Consider the following 26,841-nt stretch of genomic DNA (forward strand, 5'->3'; position numbering starts at 1 on the left):
TGCTTCCACACTCTGCTCATATTTCCTTTCTCTTAATGGTGAAATGGTAAGCATGTGTAACAGTTAGGAAGATGGATTTTCCGCATTCGAAAATCCGGGATGTCTCTGTGTAAGCGGGCCAACGGGATACTCACAATAGCACGTTCCCCGGAGAGGGTTTCCAAGGTAACGGTTTTCGGAGTCACATCTGCCGATCAAAAAGAAAGAGACCGTATTCAGAAACCTCATGCGCATGAATTAAAACCAACAAACAAGTGTGTGGTGTTCTCTGTGAACGTTTCAAAATAAAACAAGAGCTCTGCAACACTGTCTCCTGCTGCGTTTGAAAAAAAAACGACTTGCGTGTCGGACACATCTGTCCTTCCGTCTTAGAGTGAATGATAAAATGTCCTCTTACAAAGACTTCCCATGATAGTCTGAGATTGTTCACCCTAAACCTAAAACACTTTCACAAAGATTGCATAAAGAACAGACGTGTTGTTTTCGGACTAAGGAGGCTTGCAGAGGGACACTAGAAGAAACAGACCAAAATAAAACTCAACCCACAGCGATAAGGAGAACATACACTTCTCTGTGTCACCCACCACTGTTATATGTTATACTACACAGCACTGTCCAGAACAGCACACAGTGGTGAAGACCATCATTGTAACTCTGACCAAGAACACAGACAAGCCCATTAATAATCAATGAGTGTAAACTAACAAACAACCATGTGTATCACAACTAAAGAATGTTTACTTTTAACACAAGATAATCTTTACAAAGCTATCACTAAAAATGAGTTTAAACCGGTCTTCTTCAGGCTCAGTTCGGGGACAAACACGCAGCGTGTCCAAACGCAGACGGGCGGGCACGCTGGAGCAGGGCACATATAAATGCAGCAGGAAGCACATTTCTGATCCAGTTTAATCATCTGGCTCACATTAGAATGTAAATGCATAAAAAAACAGTTTACCATGACAGAACATAAAAAAAAAAAACAAGGTTTATTATTCAGAATCCAATGGAGAGATGCATTAAATAAACACAACTTATATCACAAAAGACTGAAAACATCTGACATCAATCACCACGCATTCATTCATTACAGGAATACATGTTCTGAAAAGAATTTGGCATCATTCTGTTTATTCTGGCATGCGACTGCAGTCACCGACTACTCCGATTCCCACCAATATACTGTGTGTACTAAAGGGAGTGCGTGTACTAAAGACACACAGAGACAAAGAGTGCATGTTACATGTGCCCGCCATATCCCTCCTGTCTCCGGAACTTTCTGAGCGAGACGGCCAGGTCTACCGCAGGGCTCGGGGGAAGCACATTATTGTTCGGTGCATTTGTTTCGAATGATTATTAGGGCCGAGAATTAATCTGCAGCTCAGCCCATGACAGGCAGATTAAAGCGCACCGGGAGGAATGCGGAGGATTCTCCTGTGGTTCTCGCCTACCCACAGAACACTTAACACTCACACACACCAGGGGAAGCCATTTGTGTCAAATTTAAGCAGATTATAAATTGTTTTGAACTGGGGGGGGGATAGAGCAGGGAGGGGAAAGAAAGAAACTCAAACAGCCTTTAAACCGTATTGTGAAAGGCCCACAAAGACGAGAGGGGGGAAAAAAAACTAGAGCCCCAGAGAGTGGTTAATCTGCGATTAGACACCACGCAGCGTCTCGACCGCAGAACAGAGGACAAAGAAACGAACTGAGGAAACGGAAAGGTTGCAGGAGGTTCTCTGTGCGAGGTGCTCAGCCCACATAGAGAAGTGAGGCCCAGCGGGGGAGGTTGAAGGTGGGGTAACAGCAGATTTTAAACAAACCTCTCTACCCTCGTTCAAAACACCACCAGCGCAGGAACCCCAAAGACCTCCAGACCACACACCTCGCTGGTCCTGTTGCCCGTCTGGAGCCTAAACAAAAGTCTGTGATGGAACACTTCAAACTGTTTATTTGTTAGCAATTCCTCGCTGCTCTCTGCCATCCAGTTCAGCCAGAGTTTCCCATACAGAGCGCATACCTTAGTGACACAGATTGGTGGGGGTCGGGCCCCGGGCCCCGGGCCCCGGGCCGGCCGTGTTTATTTAGGCCTGTTCCTCAGAGCCTGTTTATCTAAACAGCCTGAGCACCTGCACTGGGCCGGGCTGACAGATTACACAAACCAGCACCCTGTCACCCAACCCTCCCTCATTCAAAGGCAGCAATTAAAGACAATTAACAGACCGCTCCACATCAATTAAAACTGCCAGCTGGCTCTCAATAGACAGACAAACACACAGGAAAGCAATAAGAGATGGTGGCAGAAGCCATTAATAACAAATACACAAAGTGTTGACGGGCCGCGGATAAACGCGGTCTCTTTTGACCCAAAAAACCTCCTGCCTCTACAAAGCCGACGGAGGATAAAACACCGTTCGAAACCTGTCAATCACATTTCACCATGGAGTCTGCATGTTCATAAACCGCAGCACTAACCAGCAGAGGAGTATGTTTCTACAAGGCTCCGTCGGTCTTCTTTCACGGTCCTTTGATTCCCCTCATCTTTTCGCAAACACCGCGTTTCGTCCTGGGTCACGTGACCCCGGCCTTTCCAGAACATTCCCAGAGAGAACCGTTCTCCACATGGAGCCACTTAAGGAGGAATTTATTTGCTTTCCTTTCGGCAGTGGATACATTTCAGCCTTTCATCTCGCGTCTAATCTGTGCCCGGCTCGTGCGCACACGCGCACCTGAGGAAACAGGATTAAAGCTCGCTGCGTGACCAGCATCAGCCAAAAGAGGAATCTGATTTCTCTCTCTTACAGGTTGCTATAGAGAACCAGCGCTCTGAACCTCCCCGTTCTGTCCACCGCTGGCCTACGGTGACCCCCAGACCTCTCAACCACAGACACTAATTCCAGCTGTTCATAATTTGAGTTTTAATTGCATGTAAAATGCATTTTCCCTGGCAATTAAATCTCTTTTTCACCCTTCTCCTAGTTTTTACTACTGAAAGGCCCATTTAGGAACTAGATTTATGGCTATAAACAAGCGATGCTATTATATGCGCTTCTAGACAAGACTTAGTACAAGGTGTTGTTTTATTTGTCCCAATCACCGAATAGTAATAAGCAGCATAAACAGAGTTTACCCCTCGCTCTGTAACTGAATGGGAATGAGGAGCGTGGGGGGGTAGACGGCCTTTCTCCAGTAATCAATCTCACAGTCAGATGTGCAGCCCGCTCTGAGCTCTCCGGTCCTGACAAGCAATCTGCCGCAGACGGCCAAGTGGAACGAGGTCCGCTGTGTTTCCCTTTTCCTCCTCAGCTCTGTCCGCGTCACCCGCCCGGGCTAATCCCGCCTGACAAATTTAACAAGGGAGAGCAGCGCCTCGCTGTCACGGAGAACAGCGGCGAGGTGGTACCTGCCGCCCCTCACAAGTCTAAAGCGCCGCCCTGACTCCTGTGATACCTGAGTCTGGGGCAGACGGCCCCACCGCCATCATTAGCCCAACCAGGAGAGGGAGGGAGAGGGGGAGAGAGATCTGGGTGGGGGAGTTCATTCTGGAGGAAGGAGCTTTTATAAAGGGTTAGAAGCACTTATCAGAGGGGTTCATTCTGAGGGGATGATTTATAAGGGGAGGGGTTAGTTCTGAAGGGATGATTTATAAGGGGAGGGGTTAGTTCTGAAGGGATGATTTATAAGGAGAGGGGTTAGTTCTGATGGGATGATTTATAAGGGGAAGGGTTAGTTCTGATGGGATGATCTATAAGGGGAGGAGTGAATTCTGAGGGGATGATTTATAAGGGGAGGGGTGAATTCTGAGGGGATGATTTATAAGGGGAGGAGTGAATTCTGAGGGGATGATTTATAAGGGGAGGGGTGAATTCTGAGGGGATGATTTATAAGGGGAGGAGTGAATTCTGAGGGAAGGAGCATTTATAAGGGGAAGAGTTTATTCTGCACGTGTGTAAGATGCAGAAAAAGATGGATATTATTTTACTAATGGAAGCAGAAGGTCCCCAGCACGTTGCTGGCAGTAATGAAAAGCCAACGTTAGCACAGCATTAGCACAGCGGTGGCACACTGGTACTGACGCAGAGTTATAGCATTAGTAAGCTTGTAGCACTGCAGTAAAACCCCTGCCAAATGTGATAACATGGCCACCAAGGGAATCCACACTGAACTGAAGCCGGATCCTGGCCGGGGGTAAGAGGAGTATGACGGAATAAATGGAACAGCAAAGGAAGAGAAGAAAATAAAAACAAATGCATATCAAATGTTTAAATCAATGCGCTCATTACTGAAAGAAACCTTTTAACCTTGGCAACCTTTATGCCTTATTCCCAATCACAGCGCATTTCTAAGCATATTCAAAATGGCATATCAATCATTTAAATGGATACCGATAACCTTGTAATGAGCGATTCTCATTGTCATAAAACTGCATTGATAAAAGCAGATGAAAATCACCCGGTGGTCCTTGTGTCCTTCAGGAAGAAATGAAGGCTGTTTCAGTGTGGACACCACTCCAGCTTGGCTCGACATTATGACACATTCCATAAGTCTGTTTTGGCCCAGGACGGTGTTTCAACAGGCACTTTCCCCATGGAAATCAACAAAGGTGTTTCTTTCCAATGAAAGTCAATCATCTCAACCACTCCAGCATTCTGAGCCTCTCCAATGTTTCAAAGGTTCGACTGTTAGGAGCGTTTCTAATCCACTTTAATGGGCCTGAGAAAGTGAACCATGTAATCCAAATGAAGGGGCACCCTTCCAAATCGCTCCGTCACCTCTCTCGCCCTCGTTCTTTCAATCCATCCATCCCTCTCTATTCCCCACACCTCTTCTTCATCCGCTCATTCTTCGTCCATTCTTCTTAATTATTTACATTTGTATGCATCAAAACCCTTTCTGCAGCTGAATATTTACTGCAGCAATTCAGGTTAAGTACCTTTCCTCGAGGAGACCGAACACAGTGCAAGGATACACAGCCTCCTCGTACAATCCACCTCCCCATAGCCCTGCTCTCTCCTTCCCTCTCCTCACTCCACAGTCAATACTCCTGCTCCCTCCATCCTTCTTTCCCTCCCATGATTCTCCTTTCCCTCTCTCAATCCTTCTATTCCCTCTCTCTCATCCTCCTTTCCCTCTCTCCATCCTCCTTTCCTCTCTCCATCCTCCTTTCAAACAGTAAAGCTCAAACCAGACTGAGCAGCAGGTGACACTCGAGAGAACATTCTCCCGTCTGGTCCTGAGGTCAGATTACGGAGCACCAGAGCTCCAGGCCTCCAGGTGGGCTTCAGCACAGCTTGAGCTCAACGTCACCAGTGCCTCACTGGGAGTGGAAGGGGGCGGGAGTCCTTATTGACATGACATTATGGAAACTTGCCATTTCAACAACCTGAACTGGTCAAACCGACTTCCTGGCTTCACCCAGCATGGCAGCCTGTCTCGTTCCCCCTTAATGGAGTGACCAGCTCTTCTCTGTCTCCCTACATTAGCACAGCCTCCAGAACACCTCCCAGCTCTTAATGGAGTCTTCATTAAAAGCACTCACCGCCACAACACCTGTGGAGCTTATGATAGCCAGGAAATTGTTTATTTATAATCAATACAGCAAACAACAGACGTTGATTTCACACAGGGATTTTCAGACACGATGGAGCTTATTTATTTACGTTTTTTAACTTTTTACAGAAAAGCACTTGAGCCGAACAAGTGAAGCATTAAAGGGAGATGGCAAGTTAGGAAATGGATGTTGGATTTGACTCAGAAACTTGCTTGCACTCGCAGATAATCTGTCAGTGGGCTGTGTACGAGTCGCTGATGATGAATAAAATGCTTGACTGGAGTGAAGGACATGCTCCTTCTGCCAGCAAGTGACAAATACCACTGCATCAGAGCTGCGTTCCTAAACACCAAAAATTCTACTTCTAATCTCTGAGCCAGGTTGGATCGCCCTGCCAGTGTGTAGAGGACACCTTTACATATCAATTCTGTCTGTGCTTCACAATATTAAGTATTCTGCTGGGTCTGTGTAAAAAGTAATCATCAGCATGCAGAGTCTTACAGCGAACAGCTTATTTTAAAGCCACACTAGTTGACTTGCCCCTACAAGTGAACAACTACAAAGACTTTCAAAGAGAAAATTGATAGTTACTTTCTCTGAGAAATGGCTTGCGCGACTTTCGTCGTCTAGGTACAACACATCTACAAAAACACAGATCTGAAACGAAGTACACCATTCGTCACGGGAAGAAAGAGTTGCGCATCAGCAGAATGTTCTAGAAGTGCAGAGTCAGAACAGCACGGGGCTGAAGTTGTTAGTGAAATGAGGCGCACAGGCCTCTAGAGAAAGTGATGTGGCGCGTATGAACACAACGCTGTTCCCCACTAGGCTTGATGCGCGGCAGGGGTCAAAGGTCATTCTGACATATGACCCAGCCTCTGTTTATTCAGAGCCCAATGTGTAGGCGTGTAAAACAATTACAGGAGACACACACAAGGACAGATGGATACGTGTACAAACACTTTAGATGCATGTACAAGTGAAGTGAACACAGAAAAGCTCTTTGCTAGATTATTCCGTGGCGGCAGCCGTTGGTGAAACTCGTGGTGTTAATCCAGTGTCACTGTCAGGGCTGCAGCTGATCCCTGTTAAAAGGTATTAAACCCTACGTTCTTTACAACCTCTATTTCACACACTCGCACATGCATGCAAGCTCACTCATGAGGCAAGGAAACACAAAAGCAACATAAACAGAGGTCAGGGGTTTGCGATAATATTAATATTCACACCTTTAGTGTAGTTTATTCAGTGCAGTTTATTCAGTTTAGCCAGCGACACTTTAAAATATAGCTAGTCTTGAGGAAAGTGCATGTTCTTGTTACTGTTGACTCTTGGTCTTGATTTAACTTCACGTGGTCATACTCACAACTGACACTGATCTCCTTTGATGCCCTTGGTCGTGCAGTAGCATTTTCCAGTCAGGACCTGGCAGACATTTGCATGCCCGTTACATTTACAAGCTGCAGGGAGGAGAAGAAAGGATGGAGGGGGGAGGGAGAGAGAAAGGAGGAGAAATGGTCAGTAAGCATAACAACCATGTTCTATAAATGCACGGCAAGTCATTAAGCAAACACAGACTTATATGGGAGAACCGCAACACTAAATTACAACAGCATCACCGCGTGAACTCAAATTCTAATTAAGCACAGCCCACGTTCATTAAAGCTGCCTTTGTTTTTTCGCCGCCAAAAAACTAACTGCGGATTAAAACTCAAAACAACAAACTGCATTACAGCACCAAATTAAAAGCTGACTTCAGCTGGATGGAGTTCGTGGACTAGACCACCCCCATCCAAAATCAGCACAAGCTCAACAAAGTGTGTTGGTTGGTGGAACACATATACATACTCAGACACTTTATCAACCTGTAAGAAACACATATAAAGCCACTGAACTTTGCCCATCAGTTTACCATCAAATGAGCAATTTTTAGGGACAGTGAAATGCTCAATGGTTTATCACGATGTACACAAATCCTGGCAAAGACGTACAGGCAGTGCGGGCACCTGTCACCCACATGCAAGACCATCCAAACCGTGACAGACTGGGGGGTGGTGCTGACCCCATATTTTACATTCTTAGAATGTCAGCTAGAGAGAGAGAACAGACGCTGGGATTGATGAGTCTGCAGTTCCTGTCTCCCATTTCCCTTATGACCCATATCCTGACCCTGGATATCTGAACAGCGTTCAAACATCATTGGTAAGCACAGTGGGAATAGTACAGCAACCCACAGTCACAACTAACTGAAACTCACTCATAAATACAGATACAGTACAGACATTTCCACTGAAACCCACTAATAAATACAGACACAGTACAGACATTTCCACTGAAACCCACACTCACAACTGTAGAGGACATTACTGTATAGTAATTTCCACTGAGACACACACAGACTGGGTTCACACACAAAAAAGGCTCAAGCGTGTGTGGTCTGGTGTCTTGTATTGGACAAGATTTCTCTGTTGGGGTTTCTGATTGGATATGATTTCACCACTGGGATGTCTGATTGGACATTACGTCCTCAGCGGGGACTCTGAGCGGTCAGTCAATCAGTGTTTTCCAGAAGGCAGTGACCCATAACGGCCGACTGCTGAGACACTCCACGGGGAGAAGCCTTCAGCAGACTGGCCTACTTTCAGTAAACAACAAGGCGGAGCAACTCGGACTTGCACTGAGAGGCACTTGTTGGCTTTTCATCAGTGGACTGATTCCATGTAAGGCTGTCCTCTGGGCATTCACAAACTCCCATAGGCTAGTCTTCTCACAAAGCCAAACAGCCAAGGCAGAAGAAACCTGCTGCTTTTCTCTCTGTGATCAAGCCAAACACATTAGGGTGACTGACACAGCCACCCCCCCCCCCCCCTCCCACAACCCTCAGATGAACAGTGCTAAAGGCCTACACAATGCAATTAAGTCCACAATAAATCACCCTCTATCCAAAACACCACGAGAGTTCTTCCAGTCCTGGAATCACGAGCATTGCAGTGGGCATACATATACACTCCCTGAGCAGTTTATTAGGAACACCTACTCAGTCATGCGATTATCTCATCAGCCAATCGTGTAACAGCAGTGTAATGCCTAAAATAATGCTGATACAGGTCAGGAGCTTCAGTTAATGTTCACGTCAACCATCAGAATGGGGAAGAAATATAAGTGTCTTTGACCGTGGAATGATTGTTGGTGTCGGCCAGGATGGTTTGAGTATCTCTGAAACTGCTGATCACCCGGGATGTTCATGCCCAACAGTCTCTAGAGTTTGCAGAGAATGGTGCGAAAAACAAAAATAAAATCCATTGAGCAGCAGTTTAGTGGGCAGAAATGCCTTTTTAATAAGAGAGGTCAGAGGAGAATGGTCAGACTGATCAAAGCAATGCAAAGTAATGCAAATAACCACGCATTACAACAGTGGTATGCAGAATCGCATCTATGAATGTAAAATGTGTCTCACCTCTGAGTGGATAGTCTACAGCAGCAGAAGTCTTAATAAGTCAAAAAGAGTCTGATAAATACCTAATAAAATGCAGTGTATAAAGTGAGTGTATAAAGTATATGCATTCATACATAAAGATTACATGAAGATGCAGATATTGTTATTACTGCATTACAAGACCATCACTTAAGCCATGTTGACAGAAGCCATTCTCCATCATTCAACCCATTCACAGACATACAGACACACACGTATACTCAGTCATGCACTCACATTTCCATACTGTCCACACACATCCTCTCCAAAGTCGCACACCATTCTACACTGCCACATAAACACACTCGCATGCATGCATACACACGCATGCACACAGGCACAGGCACACACAGCAGGCATGTGAAATGTGTGGTTTTCAAAAAGCCAATTACCTTCAAAGCAAGACACGCACACACAAGCACGCGCACACACGCACGCGCACACACGCACGCGCACACACGCACGCGCACACACGCACGCGCACACACGCAGGCGCACACACGCAGGCGCGCGCGCACACACACACACACACACACACACACGCACGCACATGCAGGGTATCAGCAGGGATAGAAATAAGCTTAATTGTGTTGTGGAGTGGCAGAACTCCGGAGGGAGAGCTGGGCTGTGGGGTGATTTATAGCTAAATTAGGATCTACAGAATGTACTCAGACAATAGAACTGGAGCACCATAGATCTGCTGCTGCTTCAGCAGTTAAACACAGACCTGTGGGCTCAACACAACTTTCTCAAACTACAGAGTGCTCTGCAGTCTTTCTGCACACCTGAGAATCACGCATTCTCACACACACACACCACACACCACACACACACGCACACACGCACACACGCACACACGCACACGCATGCACAAACACAGACACACATGCCCCGATGCACGCACGCACGCACGCTCAAACACAGACATGCATACACACACACACAGACACACACACGTGCACAAACAAACACGCATACACACAAGCGCACACACTCAAACACACAAAACACATGCAGAAACAAGCACAAACACAAACATGCATACACGCATACACACACACACACACACACACACACACAAAGCATGCACAAACAACCACAAACATGCATGCAAACACGCAGAAACACGCACACGCAAATATGCATGCATGCACACACATATACACACAAGCACACATACACACACACATGCATGCAGGCAGGCACACAGCAGATATGAAATGTGTGGTTTTCAAACAGTCAATTAGCTTCAGAGCTGTTATATATTACCTTTGAGTAGGGGGGTGAGAAAGAACTCACATACACACACAAGCCGATAGGTGCACGCACACGCACACTGAGCAGGGGTTAAGCTGAAAATTGATGTTAATTACCAGACTTTAGAGACAATATAATTATAATACATGTTTTTGCTGAGATACATTTTATGGATTTGCAATTTCTAAACCCTGAGAGCATCATTACCTGCCATCTGTGTCATAAAACTCAAAATAAGCATCGCTCCTGCAGGGACGGAGGGATGGGGAGAGAGGGAGGGAGGGGGAGAGAGAGAGAGAGAGAGGAACGAAGACAGACAGAGACAGGTTTCGATAGAGGGAAAGATAGAGACAGAGACAGACTCAGACAGAAAACAAGAGCGAATGAGAAAGGGAGAGAGAGAGACAGAGAGAGTTCCTGTATGTGAATGTTGTCTAAAAGGTAGAGGTAGCCATTACGTCACACACAGTACATCTGCGTTGAGGAAGCACTGATTGTTTAAAGAGGAACCTGGACGAAAGGCAGTCACAAACTGCGCACACCAGTCAAAAGAAAGGCAACAATAAGGTTCTAAACTGTTAGAAATATCTAAAAATATAATGAACATAAGATGTAATGTTTTTTTTCTCTGAGCCAGGATAAGAGACAGTTGGAAACCAATTTGGTTCTGTCAGGGGCTATACCATCCAGAAAAGAACTGACCTGAAGTAGGAGATTCAAGGGAAAATGGGAATTCTACCCTGGTCTACATTTTAGAGAGAAGAGATTCTGCAGGAGGGAAAAAACTATGCACCGGTGGTGGTATAATCATTCGGTGAAAGTTCCTGATTGGATTCTAATGAAACTTGCAAAGTGTCTGCAAGTACACTGATTATTTACCGGGGGTTTGCCTTCTTAAATGCTCCTTGACAATGTGATTATGTTCTGCACAGCTCTGAATGTTTGCAGTAATCACTTGCTTTTCAGGCCCGGTATGTGTGTAATACAATACTTAGCCTGGGCACTTCACACTGCCCACTGAAATAAGTTTTACAGCCAAACAGAGGTGGGTGAAGTTGTAGTGAAGACTGACTGTGGAGCGGTTGTGTCCCTGTTGTGCTGAGTGTACAGAATGCTCTCTGTTGCTGGGACTCTGTATAAATCACATTTCCTGTGTGTTTCTTGCAGTGTCGCCTTGGTGACCGTAGTTTCCCATGGCGAACCCCCCCCCCCGTGGAAGCACACCCGCAAAGGCGTAGTCACAGAGTCAGCACCTGTTTGATGTGTGGCTGTCCCACCGGCCAACTGTGACTCCAAACCCACCACCACACTTGGTATAGCCTTCGCTGCGACACCCCCATTACACTGAGGCGGCCCCAGCATTGGCACGTTCCAGTCATGTTCAAGATGCACTATGGATTCATGCAAGTGGCACTGCTCTTTAGAGAATGTTCACCTCAGATCCCGTAAGGGTGCAGACTGAAGCGTTTCAAACAATGCCGCAAAAAACCTTATTACGGTCCGCCGTATTGGAATAATTTACAGGCGCATCTTAACCTGATCATTTTATTACACGGACGCATTTAAAACTGCCTTCTCTCATTCCCCATATTTTAAATAGCCATCTACTTTAACAGCATCCTTTTTTTATTTTAATGGAATGAGGTTCCGAGTGAGTGCATTGTATACGACCACGTCGTCCGGGCCTCGATATCTGTGAATTTCTCTCTCCGTTCTGCCATCTCACGGTTAGGTCTCCTTTGCAGAAGAATTTCTCAATCTTAACTTTGCATCCTTGTAAAAATAATAATAATGCTACTAATAATACAGGTTTAATAATAATACGCTGTGTGGACTTTACTGCAGTACTCTCTGACTTGAGAAACGGGTTCAATGTGAGATTCTCATAAAGTAAAGGTCTGGCCAAACTGTGTGTGTGAGTGTGTGCCCGGTTTTACTGTGCCAAACCTTTGCTGGCTGCGATGGAGGAACCCTTGACAAAGAGGTTAAAGGCTTCCAGATTCAAAAGGTTAGCAATGAATACTGAGACTATACTAACCACTTTTACAGAGCTGAACCGGGACTCAAAGAGAGCCGACTCCACATAAACTGGTAGAAGAAAGAGTTTAGCTTGAGTGGCAGCTTGGAGGTGATGTGTGGAGAGGTACCTGCGTACACGTATGCAGGCAGGCAGCTGTCTCTTTAATACAGACGTGTTATCAAACGGCCGACCCCACCCCACTCCCCCAGGGGTGATGTCTGATCTGTGTGTGTAACCACCCTGCTTCTGCCCTCACTAACTCTGAGCACGTGTAAATAAATGACCTGTCACTCATGAATTAACACACGCTGCTATTCTGTGAAGGATCTAAAAATACCTTTTTGTCAAAAACATGGCAAGACGGCATTCGAGAAAATACGCGTCACATCTCGAATGCAGATGAGGTGTTAAAGAGATGGAACTATGTTTGTAGTGGGGGTCACCACGTCACATTAACCGAGACCTCGTCCCTGTCTCTAAACAAATCTCTCGAAAGAGGAGTCCAGCTGCAATGACTTGATGGTGAAAGTGCACACTTTAAGATGGACTAGTGTATACTTCAAAAGTGGAATCTTTAGGTAGTGCACGCTAAATGACATTAACACATGTACTCGTGAACACGAAAAAGGGCAGACATCACAGGTCAGAAAGAGAGGGACCCAGGGCCTCAAAAATCTGAGCCATGAGTGCGCTTATGGCAGTGTACCGCTGATCTGTCTATACATTAGCCTAGAGTGCCCAGTCCTACATCAGCATTACAGACAGGGGGCGCTGTGCCGACCAGAGGGGAGAACTCTCTCTCGAAACTCGCCCTTTTGAAGCTGGGAGATCCAGAGCGACATCCGGAGTAAAATGAGTTTTGTCCAAAGAGGCCGTGCTTCTCCCATCCTCCCCCCGGCTCTGAGTTTAATTAGCGGGTGTAGCGGTAGGGGGGGGGGGGGTCTGGCAGCAGAAGACACGGCAGCCCCAGACAGGTGATAAATTAGCGGAGGGGGCAGAGCAGATGTCTGGGGACTCCCTGTTGTTTTGTTTTTCGCAGCACCGTTGTCGTACCCCCCGGTCCCGGCTCCGGAGCAATTAACCGTGATTAAGAGCTTCTACATCCGTCCTCTTCCCCCCCCCCCCCCCCCCACCCCTCCAGCCAGGCCACGGTATACCTGTCCTCCACCCCCCCCCCCCGAAGGCTATCCCACAATACTGCTGACTCCCGCGCAAACCCGCACCGCTACCCAGGTCAGCCCCATCGATCCGCTCCCTCCACTTACGCTCCTGTAAGCCGGCCAGAAGTGACAGGCCGAATAAATATTTTATAAAACACCGTTTCTGCAGAGCAACGCCACTATTTTTATTTATCAATTTTTCATACGTATATTTTTTTTTAGCAGCCGGAGTTTGACACGCATCTATACGATGTCTCCCTGGGTCACAGGCGAGCCTTGATTAATGTTGCGCTGGCTACCAGGGGAGGCGGGGGAGAGCTCTTAGAGAGAGGGAATCCTCTGGAGGACCGCGGCTCAAACACAGGACCTGAGCACTGAGGAGAGAGAGGAGGGGGGGGGGGGGGGGAGTGTGCAGGGTGAGAGAGGGGGGGAGTGGGCAGGGTGAGAGAGGGGGGGAGTGGGCAGCGTGAGAGAGGGGGGAAGTATGCAGGGCTGGGGGGGGTGCAGGGAGAGAGAGGGGGGGAGTGTGCAGGGTGAGAGAGGGGGGGAGTGGGCAGCGTGAGAGAGGGGGGAAGTATGCAGGGCTGGGGGGAAGTGTGCAGGGTGAGAGAGGGGGGAAGTATGCAGGGCTGGGGGGAAGTGTGCAGGGTGAGAGAGGGGGGAAGTATGCAGGGCTGGGGGGGGTGTGCAGGGTGAGAGAGGGGCGAAGTATGCAGGGCTGGGGGGAAGTGTGCAGGGTGAGAGAGGGGGGGGGAAGTATGCAGGGTGAGAGAGGGGGGAAGTATGCAGGGCTGGGGGGGGGGGGGGTGGAGTATGCAGGGCTGGGGGGGGTGTGCAGGGTGAGAGAGGGGGAAAGTATGCAGGGTGAGAGAGGGGGAAAGTATGCAGGGTGAGAGAGGGGGAAAGTATGCAGGGTGAGAAGTATGCAGGGCTGAGTTGTGAAGTTGTGCTTCTGTTTGCAGAGTGAGACCGTGTTTGGGAAGGGAAAAGGCCACAGCGGTTCTCAGGGGGATGTGTGAGGATATCGGCCCCTGGCTCCGGCGGAGTGCAGGTGTGCGTTTGGCCCCGGGCACAGCTCCAGCTGCGAGGAACAGCATGTTTTTGTCTCCTAGAGAAGCCCGGTCTGGAGACTGTTTGCCCTGGCATCAAACTGGAGGTGGCAAAACAATAAAAATCCTGGAGGGGAGAGATTAATGAGTGTGTGTGTGCGTGTGTGTGTTTGTGTACACCTTTGTGTGTGTGTGTGTGTGTGTGTGTGTGTGTGTGTGTGTGTGTGTGTGTCCTTGCACAGTATCTGCCCTTGTGGAACTGAACCAACACTGCTGGATCAGTCTGCAGCACTATAGCATCTGTCCTTATGTGCAAATCAAAAACAGATTTATTTACTTTTAACACAGTACAAAAGAATGAAATATTTAGGAATATTTTGCAGAATCATAAATAGAGGAAAGTTGTATTCATACTGTTCATTTTCATATGCGTTTGTGGGAAAATATAGTGGGTACATAAAACATTCAAACTGACAGGCTTTATTGACCTTCAGTTCATCAGGAATGCAAGGGCAAAAATTATTCATAAAGCCCAAATATAATTTCAATGATGCTGGCAAAGAACGTGCAGGAAAATCGGCTGTTGGCATGTGTGTGCGTGTGTGTCTGTGTTTCTATTTGTGCGTGTATATCCGAGAACTACCGAAAATAAAAGCACTTTGGTGAATTCTCAGAATAACACATCCGTGAATCAAGATAACCAGAACGATGGGAACAGGCTAGCCCTTCCAAGCCACAGCCATATGATGCAAATCTCTGGACAGAGGTTAAAAGGGGAATCTTCAATGGGACATACATAATAATGCTTTCTGTCCAAAATAATGATTATTCCATTTTTAATGAGCCAAATCTAGGATCTAAAAACAAACCACAGAAGATCACCATCGTCAGCTCACAGAAAGGTCAGATTCCCCTCAAGGACACCAAGAGCAAGTCTGCTCTCACAGAGACTGCTGGCTGACCAGGCTCTGAACACAAGCTGACCAGACTCTGAACACAAGCTGACCAGGCTCTGAACACAAGCTGACCAGACTCTGAACACAGGTCTTCTCTCAGCTCCTGGGCTTGAAGATTCAGGTGGGTCACTGACATACAGCCAATAAACAAGCCAGAATCACTCTGCCATGAACCTGTCTCCTATCAGAGACAAATGTGTGTGGGTTTGAGAGAGCATGCGTATGTGATAGAGAGGACTGTGTGTGTGTGTGTGTGTGTGCGCGTGTGTGTGAGACAGGGTGAGTGTAAGCGTGTGCGCTCATGTTCTCGTTCTATTTTCAGTCCTTTTAATTTAATCCCCTAAGTAACTGATACTGGTGTGTGACGCTAGCTATCGCTCAGCTACAGGAAACAGTGCAGTATCACTGGGTCATGCTGAGGTATCAATATTTAAAAGCTCCACATATCCCTTCTAAGAGAATTAATAACGCGTGGGAGAAATGCAATACAGACTCCTAAGTGCAAGCTGAAAGCGTTTGTGGATCATCAAGGTGTACATTATTCGTTATGCCATAAAAATGCCTACATTTCTTTAACATGCCTAGAGAGAGAAGCTACAGCAAGCTACAGAAAGTAGATCATAAAATCAGACCACCCAAAGTCATGTGAATGTGATAAATTATTTTCCAGCAGTTCTCATGCAAACGCAAACGGCTAAAGAGAGAACGATGAATCCACAGCCGATGGCATTGATCAGTAAGGAGTTATGCTGTATATCACATAAAGGCCTCAGTCTGAAATCTGACTTCACCCTAAAAATGTTAGGGTTGTTTCTCTGAGGTGAGAATTCATATCTAGGAGCAAGTTCTGGTGGACACACTCCCTCACGAGATTCCATATGATGTTGACTCGCACACAAACACACAATCTCACACGCGCTCACAAATACACCCTCACACACGCAGTCACTCACACAGTACGCCGCCGCTCACACACAGCCTGACACACACACACACACACACACACACACACACACACACACACAGTAAAGAGAACTGTGAACAGGCCTGGGGACTCGTAACAGCCGTTTCACAGGAGTAACTAAACTCTTTCATCCCTTTAACCAGATGTGCATGACTAATCCACCCGTGACTGCGTACAGCTGCAGGGATTACACACCCGCACACGCCAGCCTGACGTGCCCCTGTCGAGGTGTGGGCCTGCCCACCCGCGCCTGCAGGAGCTCCACAGAGCCCTGATAACAGAAGCGCAGCGCTGCTGGGGAATGTGGGCAGGATGAGGAAAAGCTGGAGGAATGGCATTCCTGAAAGAACCGCTACACACTCACACTCACACTCACACTCACACTCACACTCACACTCACACTCACACTCACACTCACACTCACACTCACACTCACACTCACACTCACACTCACACTCACACTCACACTCACACTCAGTCATTCATGCAAAACCTCTCATTCCCATTCCCATTCCCATTCCCACTCACACACACACACACACACACACACACACACACTCTTTCATTCCTGCAAGACTTCTCTACCATTCTCTCTTTTCCATACACACACACACACAAACTTGCTAACTCAGTCATTCATGCAAAACCTCTCTCCCGCTCTTTCACACTCACGCTCACACACAAACATACATACACACGCGCAGTAATGGAAATACGGCTGCCAGCGGGGTAGTGCTCCTCTAATTGCCCTGACCACAGCAGGCTTCAAACAGGCCTGCTGAGCTTTCCTCAGGTGCTGCATGAGAGGAGGCAGCCTCAGTTCAGCCAGGCCGGGCTCTCCGACCAGCGCGGGCCCCTGGGGGCCTCCAGCTGACACGATTACCTCCCTGCCGCATCGGTTTGTCGGTCCACATTAGCTTCTTTACTCTAATCCCGAGCGAGGAGAACAACGCCAAACAGGAATTACTCACAAAGCATTAACATCAGGTCATATCTGTATCTACCACCTTATTCCCTTTATTCGCAGCAAAGTCAAAAAGTCACATTCCGGATTCAAACTTCATTTAAAGTTAAACATTTATTTCCAATTCCGCACAACCTTGAGAAAGAGAAGGAGAGAGAGAAGGAGAGAGCGTGAGAGTTCAGGAGGAAGGAGGGAGGAAGGAGGAAGATGTAAGTTCTGGGTAATCAGAGTCCTCTGATCTCCTCTTGCCCTTGCAGTGGGCCTCGGGCATTTAGAAAAAGTCTCCTGCAATGACCGCCAATGAGAGGAGAGGGCCGACAAACTGCAGCCGTTTAACAAACAGGAAATGAAAGAGGCCTTCAGCCCCTCTGCGTGTTTCTCTGACCCGGCCCTGACCACACCATCAGCAGAGAGGATGCTGGTCTGTGGGAGTCCATACGAATGGCACTGAATGTACAATACATTGAATCCCAGCATTAAATCACTCAGACTCAGTTCAACAGAAAGATGTTACACTCAAAGTAAAAAAACTATAAACTATTTATTTTGCATCACCTTTTTTCCTGATTTTCCGTAAAGTGTCTGCGTGAGACAGTGTCTGTAAGGAGTGATTTACAAATATTCCAGAAAATCCATTTTGGATTTCATGAAGCTTCCGTCCACAGTTGCTGGTGAATGGCCCAGGTGTCGGGTCTCTCCACAATCGCAAAAACTGTTACTGCTACCGGGCCTGCAGCTGGCCAATCGGAGCTAAGCGTTTAAAAACTCCACAAGGTGAACCTGACAGCCTTGATGGGCTTAGAGGTCTTATCTCATTTAAGGAAATGCCACTCCGTACAGAAACCCATGGAAATCCGCTCTCTTCGTACAAGGTCAGTCTTCAAAGCCATCAAATGCAATTCTCAAACAAGTTTAAAAAAACAAAAAAGAAATCATGGGATGGAACATCCATCTTGCTAAAACGTATTTGTTTTCAAGGGCAGTATTGTTTTACTGCCTCATTGTCTCTGTTTTTGAAAACATGAGGCGCACGATGACGTCTGTCCCACTGAGCACTGAGCGGTGATGAGACCCGCTCACTCCCTAATCTACCACACATCACTGACTTTAAATCATTGCAGTGGAGATAAATCTGCTTCTGTGAGCCTTTAGATTTGTGCTGACCATGGCCAGCCCATTAGCAACAGGGAGTTGTACAATTTAACAGCCAGAATACTGAGTGGCTTTTGGTGTGCGGTGGGGAAAGTAGTATGGGGGCATTGCACTTGTGTGAGGGGAGGGAAGTGTGTGTGTGTGTGTGTGTGTGTGTGTATGTGTGCGTGTGTGTGTTGGAGCGCTTGTGTGTGTGTGTGTGCGTGCGTGTGTGCTTGTGCGAGTGAGTCCATCTGAGTGTGTGTGTGTGGGTGTGTGGGTGTGCTTGTGCGAGTGAGCTTGTCTGAGTGTATGTGTGTGTGTGCGTGCGCTTGTGTGTGTGTCTGTGTGTCTGTGTGTCTGTGTGTCTGTGTGTCTGTGTGTATGTGTGTATGTGTGTATGTGTGTATGTGTGTCTGTGTGTCTGTGTGTGTGTATGTGTGTATGTGTGTATGTGTCTGTGTGTGTGTCTGTGTGTGTGTATGTGTGTCTGTGTGTGTGTATCTGTGTGTGTGTGTGTGTCTGTGTGTGTGTGTGTGTCTGTGTGTGTGTGTGTGTGTCTGTGTGTGTGTGTGTGTCTGTGTGTGTGTGTGTGTCTGTGTGTGTGTGTGTCTGTGTGTCTGTGTGTGTGTGTGTGTGTGTCTGTGTGTAAAGTGTATATGGGTGTGCGTCCCAGGTGGAAGGAGGTTAAATCCATCACAGCAGCTCTCACAGGCCACGGCTCCACAGCCCCTCACTCAGCGTGAGGAAATCAGGAAATGATGAAGAGTGATGCACTATCAGAGCAGCACTCTGTCAGACAGAGTGATGATGCCGCCCTCTCCCTCCCTCTCCCTCTCCCTCTCTCTTTCTCCGCACGTCCACAGAAACATCCCAGCACACAGCACTGCAGCTGCCAACACAAAGGACTACTGGCACACCAGGTAACAACACGTAAACACACAGAAACTGCAGGTAACAACACAGGAAATTCCGTTTGCCACAAGGATTATGAGAGACCTGAACGACCTCTCAACCCCCCACACAGGAACATATAATTTATGACTTTCTGCCAAACTTCTGGGCGAGAACTCTTTGTACCAAAAGCTAGATTTAAAAAGGGTTTTGTCCAGCGCTGCCCCCTGTGGTCCACTCAAGCACACTGCACAGGCGACTGTACTCACCTTGACAACGTCCGCCGTTGGTGGGGTCTCCGTAGTAGCCAGGCAGGCAGGTCTGGCAGTGCTGTCCAGTGGTCAGGTTTCTACAGTGCTCACACACACTGCTGTTCACACACACGCTGTGCCCGTTACACTGGCAGGCTGAAGCACAAAGAGAAAGTGGCTTCAGAAAGTATTCAGTGTTTTGCAAAAAAACAATCAAATTGCCATTTTTGCCCATCAATCTATACTCAATTACCCAAATTGACAAAGTGAAAACATGTTTTTAGAAAAAAGAAAAACTGAAATCTCTCTGCATGTGAGATTGTGTGTGTGTGTGTGTGTGTGTGTGTGTGTGTGTGTGTGTGCGCTCACCGGGGCAGGTGATGAAGGACCAGTCGTAGCCTCGATCTCGGGGGCACAGGGCCGGCTCCAGCAGCATGTCGGGGCTCTGCTTGGGCCCCGGGCTCCTCATGGGGCCCCTGTGGGACCCCTCCACACACTGACCCCTGCCTGTGTTACTGGGGTCCCCACACCACCCGCAGTCCGGCTGCTCCAGACACTGCACACAGGTACGCAGACCTGAACAGTTCTGAGCTGCAGAGAGAGAGAGAGAGAGAGAGAGAGAGAGAGAGAGAGAGAGAGAGAGGGGGAGAGAGAGGGGGGAGAGGGTGGTTGTGGGAGAGAGAGAGAGAGAGAGAGAGAGAGAGAGAGAGAGAGAGAGAGAGGGGGAGAGAGAGGGGGGAGAGGGTGGTTGTGGGAGAGAGAGAGAGAGAGAGAGAGAGAGAGAGAGAGAGAGAGAGAGAGAGAGCGAGAGAGCACAAGAGAGTGGGAAAGAGGGAAAGACAGATAGAAGGGGAGAGAGGGGAGAAAAGGAGAGACACGGAGAGACAGAGAGAGAGTGGAGGTGAGTGGAGAGCTCACTGAGAGCTGTTAGACCTGCTCGACCTGCTCAGGTGTATTCTCTGAGCCTAAGTGAGAATCCATGGCACTGCAGCCCACAGAGTGTCTGAGAGGGCCAGGGCTAAGAGCTGGGCTCTGAGAAACCAGTGCAGTGAACCAGTGGCTCAGTCCTGCTGTCATGCTGCACATAGTTTTTAAATATAAAAATATAAATAAAAATTCAGTCAGCTCAGGTCAGAAACAAATAAAAAGCAAATGGATTGTTCTGGAAAACGGCTTTTCACTCCCAAGACCAGGGTGGAATCAAATGTCGCCTAAAGCATTTCCATTCACACATTTCAGCATTTTTCACGTTCATCTAATTTCTCCATCAGCATCTCCGGGCAGCAGCAAAAACGCTGAAGATGAGGATGGCAGGGAATTCCTTCATCTTCTCCAATTCCTCTCCTATTGTTTTACCGCTTTGAAAAACAGGTTAGCACAGATTTTCAGAAAGTAATACAACCAAGAAAAAAAAAAAAAAAAAAAAAAAACGCATCACATCAACCGCCCCAGAAAATTCAGCGAAGCCTTCTCCGAATTCTGCAGGTTTCGAGTTTCTGGGGGTGAGATTCATTATGGGGGGGGGGGTGTGTGGGTGAGGGGGTATGCAGGGGGGCTCCTCTGCTTTCAGAGCGGCAGTCTGAACTGAAGGAGTTTGAATAAATAACCCGCAGGCAGGATGTGTCGCATCCATACGTTTCCAATGCCCTCACCCCTCAGGTGACGCACAGCGTTTACACGGCACAGGACCTCAGCGCACCTCGGCGCAGGGCTAATGGAGCTCACCTCGATGACCGCCGCGCTCCAGCTGAGAGGAACACGTCCCCGCTCTGCAGCGATGCATATTTATAGAGCCGTGTCCCACGGTAAGGCACATTTATGGAGCCTTGTTCTGCAGCGATTAATTGGCATTCTCCGCGCTGTTTTTACACGAACGTTTACAGAGTGTTGCGGGGCGGTTGTGCATAATCGTTGACGCGCTGTCGTTGCGCGGCGTTTCCCCGGCGCCGTACCGCCGAGCCGCCGCAGATGGTCTTCATCAACTCCACGCAAAGTTTCCTCTTCCTGCTCAAATTCGTTTCTTTATTTCCCGAGGCTTCGGGAAACGAAGCCCCGTGGTTGGCTGCCCTGCATTCGCTCCCTTTGTTCTGTTTGATGGTTTTCACATTTATTTCATTAATTTTTCTGTTTATTTATTTATTTCAGCACAGGCAGAGGGATTGCAGAGGCTAGGCTACAGAAAGCCTGGACTTCAGCCTGCTCATCTGTGATCTGGTCAATCTCATCAAGACAATGCATAATTATGTGTGTGTGTGTGTATGTGTGTGTGTGTGTGTGTGTGTGTGTGTGTGTGTGTGTACGTGTATGTGTGTGTATGTATGTGTGTATGTGTGTATGCGTATGTGTCTGTATACGTATGTGTGTGAATGCGTATGTGTGCGTATATGTGTGTGTGTGTGTGTGTGTGTGTGTGTGTGTGCGCGTGTATCAGCTGCATCCTTTTAGCCGGTTGTGAAAAGAGCAGCCACCATTTTGTCCGGCCTGGTTTCACGAGGCAGCGTCTCCCCCACATGGAGAGACTGAGTCTCCGGCTGGCCGCAGTCGACAGGCCGTGAGATGGATGCGTGGACGTGTCATTAGGGTTAATGTGGCCCCGCACTCCCACTGCGTGCCAAGCTGAGGGACCAGCCATTGTTCAGGATCCGCTGCAAACGAGCGCGCCCTTGTCAGCTGGCAGCAGATGGAGGAATACAGAAATGAACATGAGAGCGTGTCTGTGGGGCATGGCGAATCAATGCCAAACTCAAACACACTTTGTGATTTAACACAGCCTCCCAGCAAAGCTGGCTGATCAGAGAATCTCCCGTATTCTGCTGAAAGGGGCTTCACTTTCGCTTTGATATATGTAACTACACTGCACTTATTTAAAGCCCAAGTCTCAAAAAAGTATTCATGATAATCTGTTCTGAGTGAAATGAAAGGCCTTTTACACGGCCAAGATATTCAGTAACGGGACTACCCGCAGGATCTCCCAGCATCGGTATGTGTGACTGGATATAGACAGACATGCGAAAGTAACAAAATATCTGTAAACACCAGTCCTCAGCACTGTCCTAAAAACGGCAAGAGACAGAATAATCAGACAGGAACAGGACGAAGAGACGGGCTTCAATCTCCCAGCAACCACTGCCTCTGTTACCATGCCCCAATCTCCCAGCAACCACTGCTTCTGTTACCAAGCCCCAATCTCCCAGCAACCACTGCTTCTGTTACCATGCCCCAATCTCCCAGCAACCACTGCTTCTGTTATTATGCCCCAATCTCCCAGGACCCACTGCTTCTGTTACCATGCCCCAATCTCCCAGGTCCCACTGCTTCCATATTATGCCTCAATCTCCAAGCCACTCTTAGTTATGCATTAACACAAATAAATGTACAGCACGTTATTATGCAAAAGCTGCCACTGATGAATTAATACAAAATAAAACGTACGGAAAGTAGTTCATTCACAGCCATAAAAATGTGTGTGGGGGGTGGGGGGACAAAGATTGCGTGGTAGCTGCCACAGGTAAATTGTATTGTCAAGAAGGGGAGGGGGGGCAGAAGCAATTTCAGTCGACCCGCAGAGAGCAGGAAACAGGCACTGTTCTAATTACATTTTAAAACGTGACCTTCAATCTGACGGGCCCATCTTAGAAGCGGCTGGAGTCATAATGCATTAGCAGGACACCCTCCTACAGCTGCCAAAGTCACAAAGTGCTCCCGCGCTCCACGCCAACGTATCCCGTGGATACCAGAGGGAGGTAGAGGGGCTTCGGTCCCCGCCCAACCCTCTCCCCTCGGGAAACAAACGACACGAAGGGGAAATAAATGCTATCGAATCACGACAAACCAGATAAACCGAATATAATGACCTTGTGTGTGTGTGTGTGTATGTGTGTGTTTGCATACAGGTATGCGTGCGTGCGTGTGTGTGGGTGTTTGTGCGCTGTCTCTGTAAGGAAGGTTTCAGGGTTTTCTTTTCTCCCAGACTAAACAGTGAGAGTTTGTGAGTACCAGCTGTTACCCACCGTGTAATAGCACAGCTTTGGCTCCTCTGACAGACAGGTTGCACCACCGTCCCTTATAAGTTTGAAATCAGCTTGGCAACCCTGCTCAAGGAACCTCACGCAAACCATACAGAGAGAAGCCTTCTGCAAAAATAACAAGCTTTAGAAATGAAGACGAATGGGGGCTTTGCTCTGGGCTGATAGTTCCAGTGTCAAAGCAAGGAACATGTACCTCAACAGTGAACACGGCATTAGACTTCAGGTTCTCTAACAGGCGCGGGACCAGTGTGGCGTCAGGGGGAAGGCTTGGCAGTTTACCTCGCTCACACTGCCTGTCTGGCGTCTATGATACTTGTTCTCATAATTTTATACGTTCCAGACATTTCGCTTTGTATCTCAGCCCACTCCTACACTGGAAGGCTCTTGAGGAAAAGACATAAACGCACACCAAAAGACCTGTCACGAAGACGGCGCACAACAAAATATGACAAGCGTATTTTACGTATGCAGTTTCTGGCAGAAGAATATTTTGAAACCAAACGCCTTTCTTCCAGCTCTGCGGCTTAGAAGCTAAAAAGGAGCAACAATGTGGGCGAACAAAAATACAGGTAATGCAGACTTTCCTGTAAACCCCACAGAGGGTGAGAGCGATGTTAAACCCGAGAACACCACAGCCTGCTGCAGACTATTATTCCTGCCTCCGCGGCCGTATTTATAGGACGCTTAATGTAATCGTAAATATTTTGCTGCCATGTATGTTTTCCGGAGGCAATTTCTCGGTATTGAATAAATGAACTGAGAAGTGATACTTCATCTAATTACGTTTCGAAGCACACGGACGCATACTGAATGCATTTTGCGCGTGACATAAACAAAAATAAGTTATTTTCAGGCGAGGTCTGTGAGCGAGCCCTTGACGTGAATATGTAAACATCGGTTAACCGTACTGCACCTAAGAGCCTCCACAGCAGGTAACACACAGCGGCAGCGGGTATAAAACCCACTCAGGTCCTCTCCACAGTCTAATGAAACACTGTTCTGCAGCTCCTCGCCAATAATCCTGAGCGTTTGCTCTCCGGTGAGCTCTTTATAATATAATCTATATGTTTAAGAGGAGCCATTACGGGAGCAGACTGGAGTTGTGGATCCAGGCTGTTTGTAAATGGAAGGAAACAGAAACCGCGTGTTTTCTTTCTGTTCGGTCAGACAGACGTCAATACGCTATGGATTTTCTGAGAGAAAAACTCTTTTCTACAAATGCTGCAGTACGCCACCTGTCTGTGTTCGCTGGGCTGTCTTTGTCGGTATTACAAAAACCCGATTGAAAACAAAGATTGAAAAGTTCACGTTTACAAGTGCTTTCGGATTTCCGCTGCACCCCCAGGAGTCAACACTGACAGACGCAAAAATCAAAACGGACCCGCAAGAAAGCATCTGTGGAACACGCCATGTAAGATACAGATTCATGTCAGATATAGACTTCCTGCAAACTTCCCCAGCATGAAGGAACTCATTACTACTCATCAAATAATTATTTACTCTGCTGGTCTCTCAACACATCAGCATCTCTGTGTGCAACTGGCTTTTTCAGGTACCTCTGGTTCTCACAGGTCTGAGGTGAGTAAAGAACCATGTAGAACCGAGTAGAATCAGACAGCTTAGTGCTGGGCTAGAACAGAAAGCTGCACCCACTCAGTCCCTTTTCAGACAACATTGGACAACCTCAGTTTAAATACTGGTCTCCGTTCATTTGAGCAGAGCCAGTTCAGACCGTGGTCAGTAGAAGAGACTCAAGTTAAATAGTGGTCCTGGGTCAGTAGAGCAGACAATGTTCAGGCACTGGTCTGAGGTCAGAGGACCTGAAGAAGCTCAGGCACTGGGCTGAGGTCAGTGGAGCAGACGACGTTCAGGCACTGGTCGGAGGTCAGTGGAGCAGAAGAAGTTCAGGCACTGGTCTGAGGTCAGTGGAGCAGACGAAGCTCAGACACTGGTCTGAGGTCAGTGGAGCGGATGTATACTCACACACACAGTCCCCGGTCTGCCACTCCAGGCACTGGCCATAGGGGAAGGAGATGACGTAGGCGTTGGAGTCCACGCAGCGCTTGGTGCTGCTGCACCACATGCACTCCATGGCCTGGCTTGTGCAGTTGGAGCAGGAGTTGCGCAGGGAGCAGGGCGTCTTGCACGGTCTGGCGTTCTGATTGGGGCTCACTGCAGGCAGGAAACAGTGTTTCAGGAATGTTATAACTACGTTACAACAACTGTAATTACAGTGAATATACATGAACATGGTTCAAGTTCTTTTGGTAATGTTTCAGTTATATTACAAGAACTGGAAAAGAAGTAAATTGACTTGAACATGGAAAACAATGTTTCAATAATGTTCCAACTGTGTCACAAGAACTGGAGTTGAAGTGAATTAGCATGGACAAGGGATAATGTGTTTCAGTAATGCTTCAGCTATGCTACAAAAACCATAATTAAAGCCTTGGAAATTATTTAGAGAAAAACATTACAACATTATTCAAACTTTAACATTTTCAACGATTAGCAGCCCAAAAGCCCGCAGGAGGAGGGGGTGGGTTCTCATATGACTCATGACAGTAAATTTGCCAATATGGTGTTTAGATAACAATCATTTCAAATGATTTCCAAAAAAGAGGTGAAGGTACTTCACTGATGAAGGTATTCAGAGTGAGCACTCTGCTCAAGGTTTCGGTGGTAAAGCACCACTCGGTATTTAAACCTGCAACCTCTTCTCAGCCACACTGCTGCCTGCACATCCACTGAGTGTTTAAGGGGCAAACAACGTCTGAGTCTGGGACCTTCAACAGCCTTCACCAGCTGAAAAATGGTCCGTGTCTACAAGCAGATTTTCCATAGGAAAAATAATGTTCCTAACCAACACACTGGGGCATGAGAGTGTGCTGAAGGAACACTATTTGGCAGTTGGGAGTTGATGAAGAAAATTAGTACAGATAGCTGGAGAAAGAGAGAGAGACGCTTTATGATCATATATTATGAAAAATGTACAATTATTTTATTTATTATTATTGGTATTAGTAATGCAACTGTTATCCGTTTATATGTCATAACATGTTGTGTCATTCATTGTATTTTATGTACAGTGTCATTTTATTTATTTATTTCGTAAAGCAAATAAATATTTATTTATTTGTA

The 26,841-nt window shown here is 47.3% G+C and overlaps 1 protein-coding gene across 2 annotated transcripts in view; it reads right to left on the minus strand.

The window, feature by feature from the left end:
- Nucleotides 1-26,841, minus strand: part of LOC133118394 (attractin-like protein 1) — a 199,240-nt gene that overhangs the window by 118,227 nt on the left and 54,172 nt on the right. For both annotated transcript variants that reach the window (XM_061228372.1, XM_061228373.1), the window contains exons 18-22: nt 25,684-25,872; nt 20,042-20,263; nt 19,691-19,828; nt 6,918-7,011; nt 135-187 (exon numbers count right to left, since the gene is read on the minus strand). In XM_061228372.1, the coding sequence (XP_061084356.1) occupies nt 135-187; nt 6,918-7,011; nt 19,691-19,828; nt 20,042-20,263; nt 25,684-25,872 (696 nt within the window). The remainder of the gene's footprint in view (nt 1-134; nt 188-6,917; nt 7,012-19,690; nt 19,829-20,041; nt 20,264-25,683; nt 25,873-26,841) is intronic.

This window comes from Conger conger, chromosome 18 (genome assembly GCF_963514075.1).
Source record: "Conger conger chromosome 18, fConCon1.1, whole genome shotgun sequence".
In the NCBI taxonomy this organism is placed as follows: Eukaryota; Metazoa; Chordata; class Actinopteri; order Anguilliformes; family Congridae; genus Conger; species Conger conger.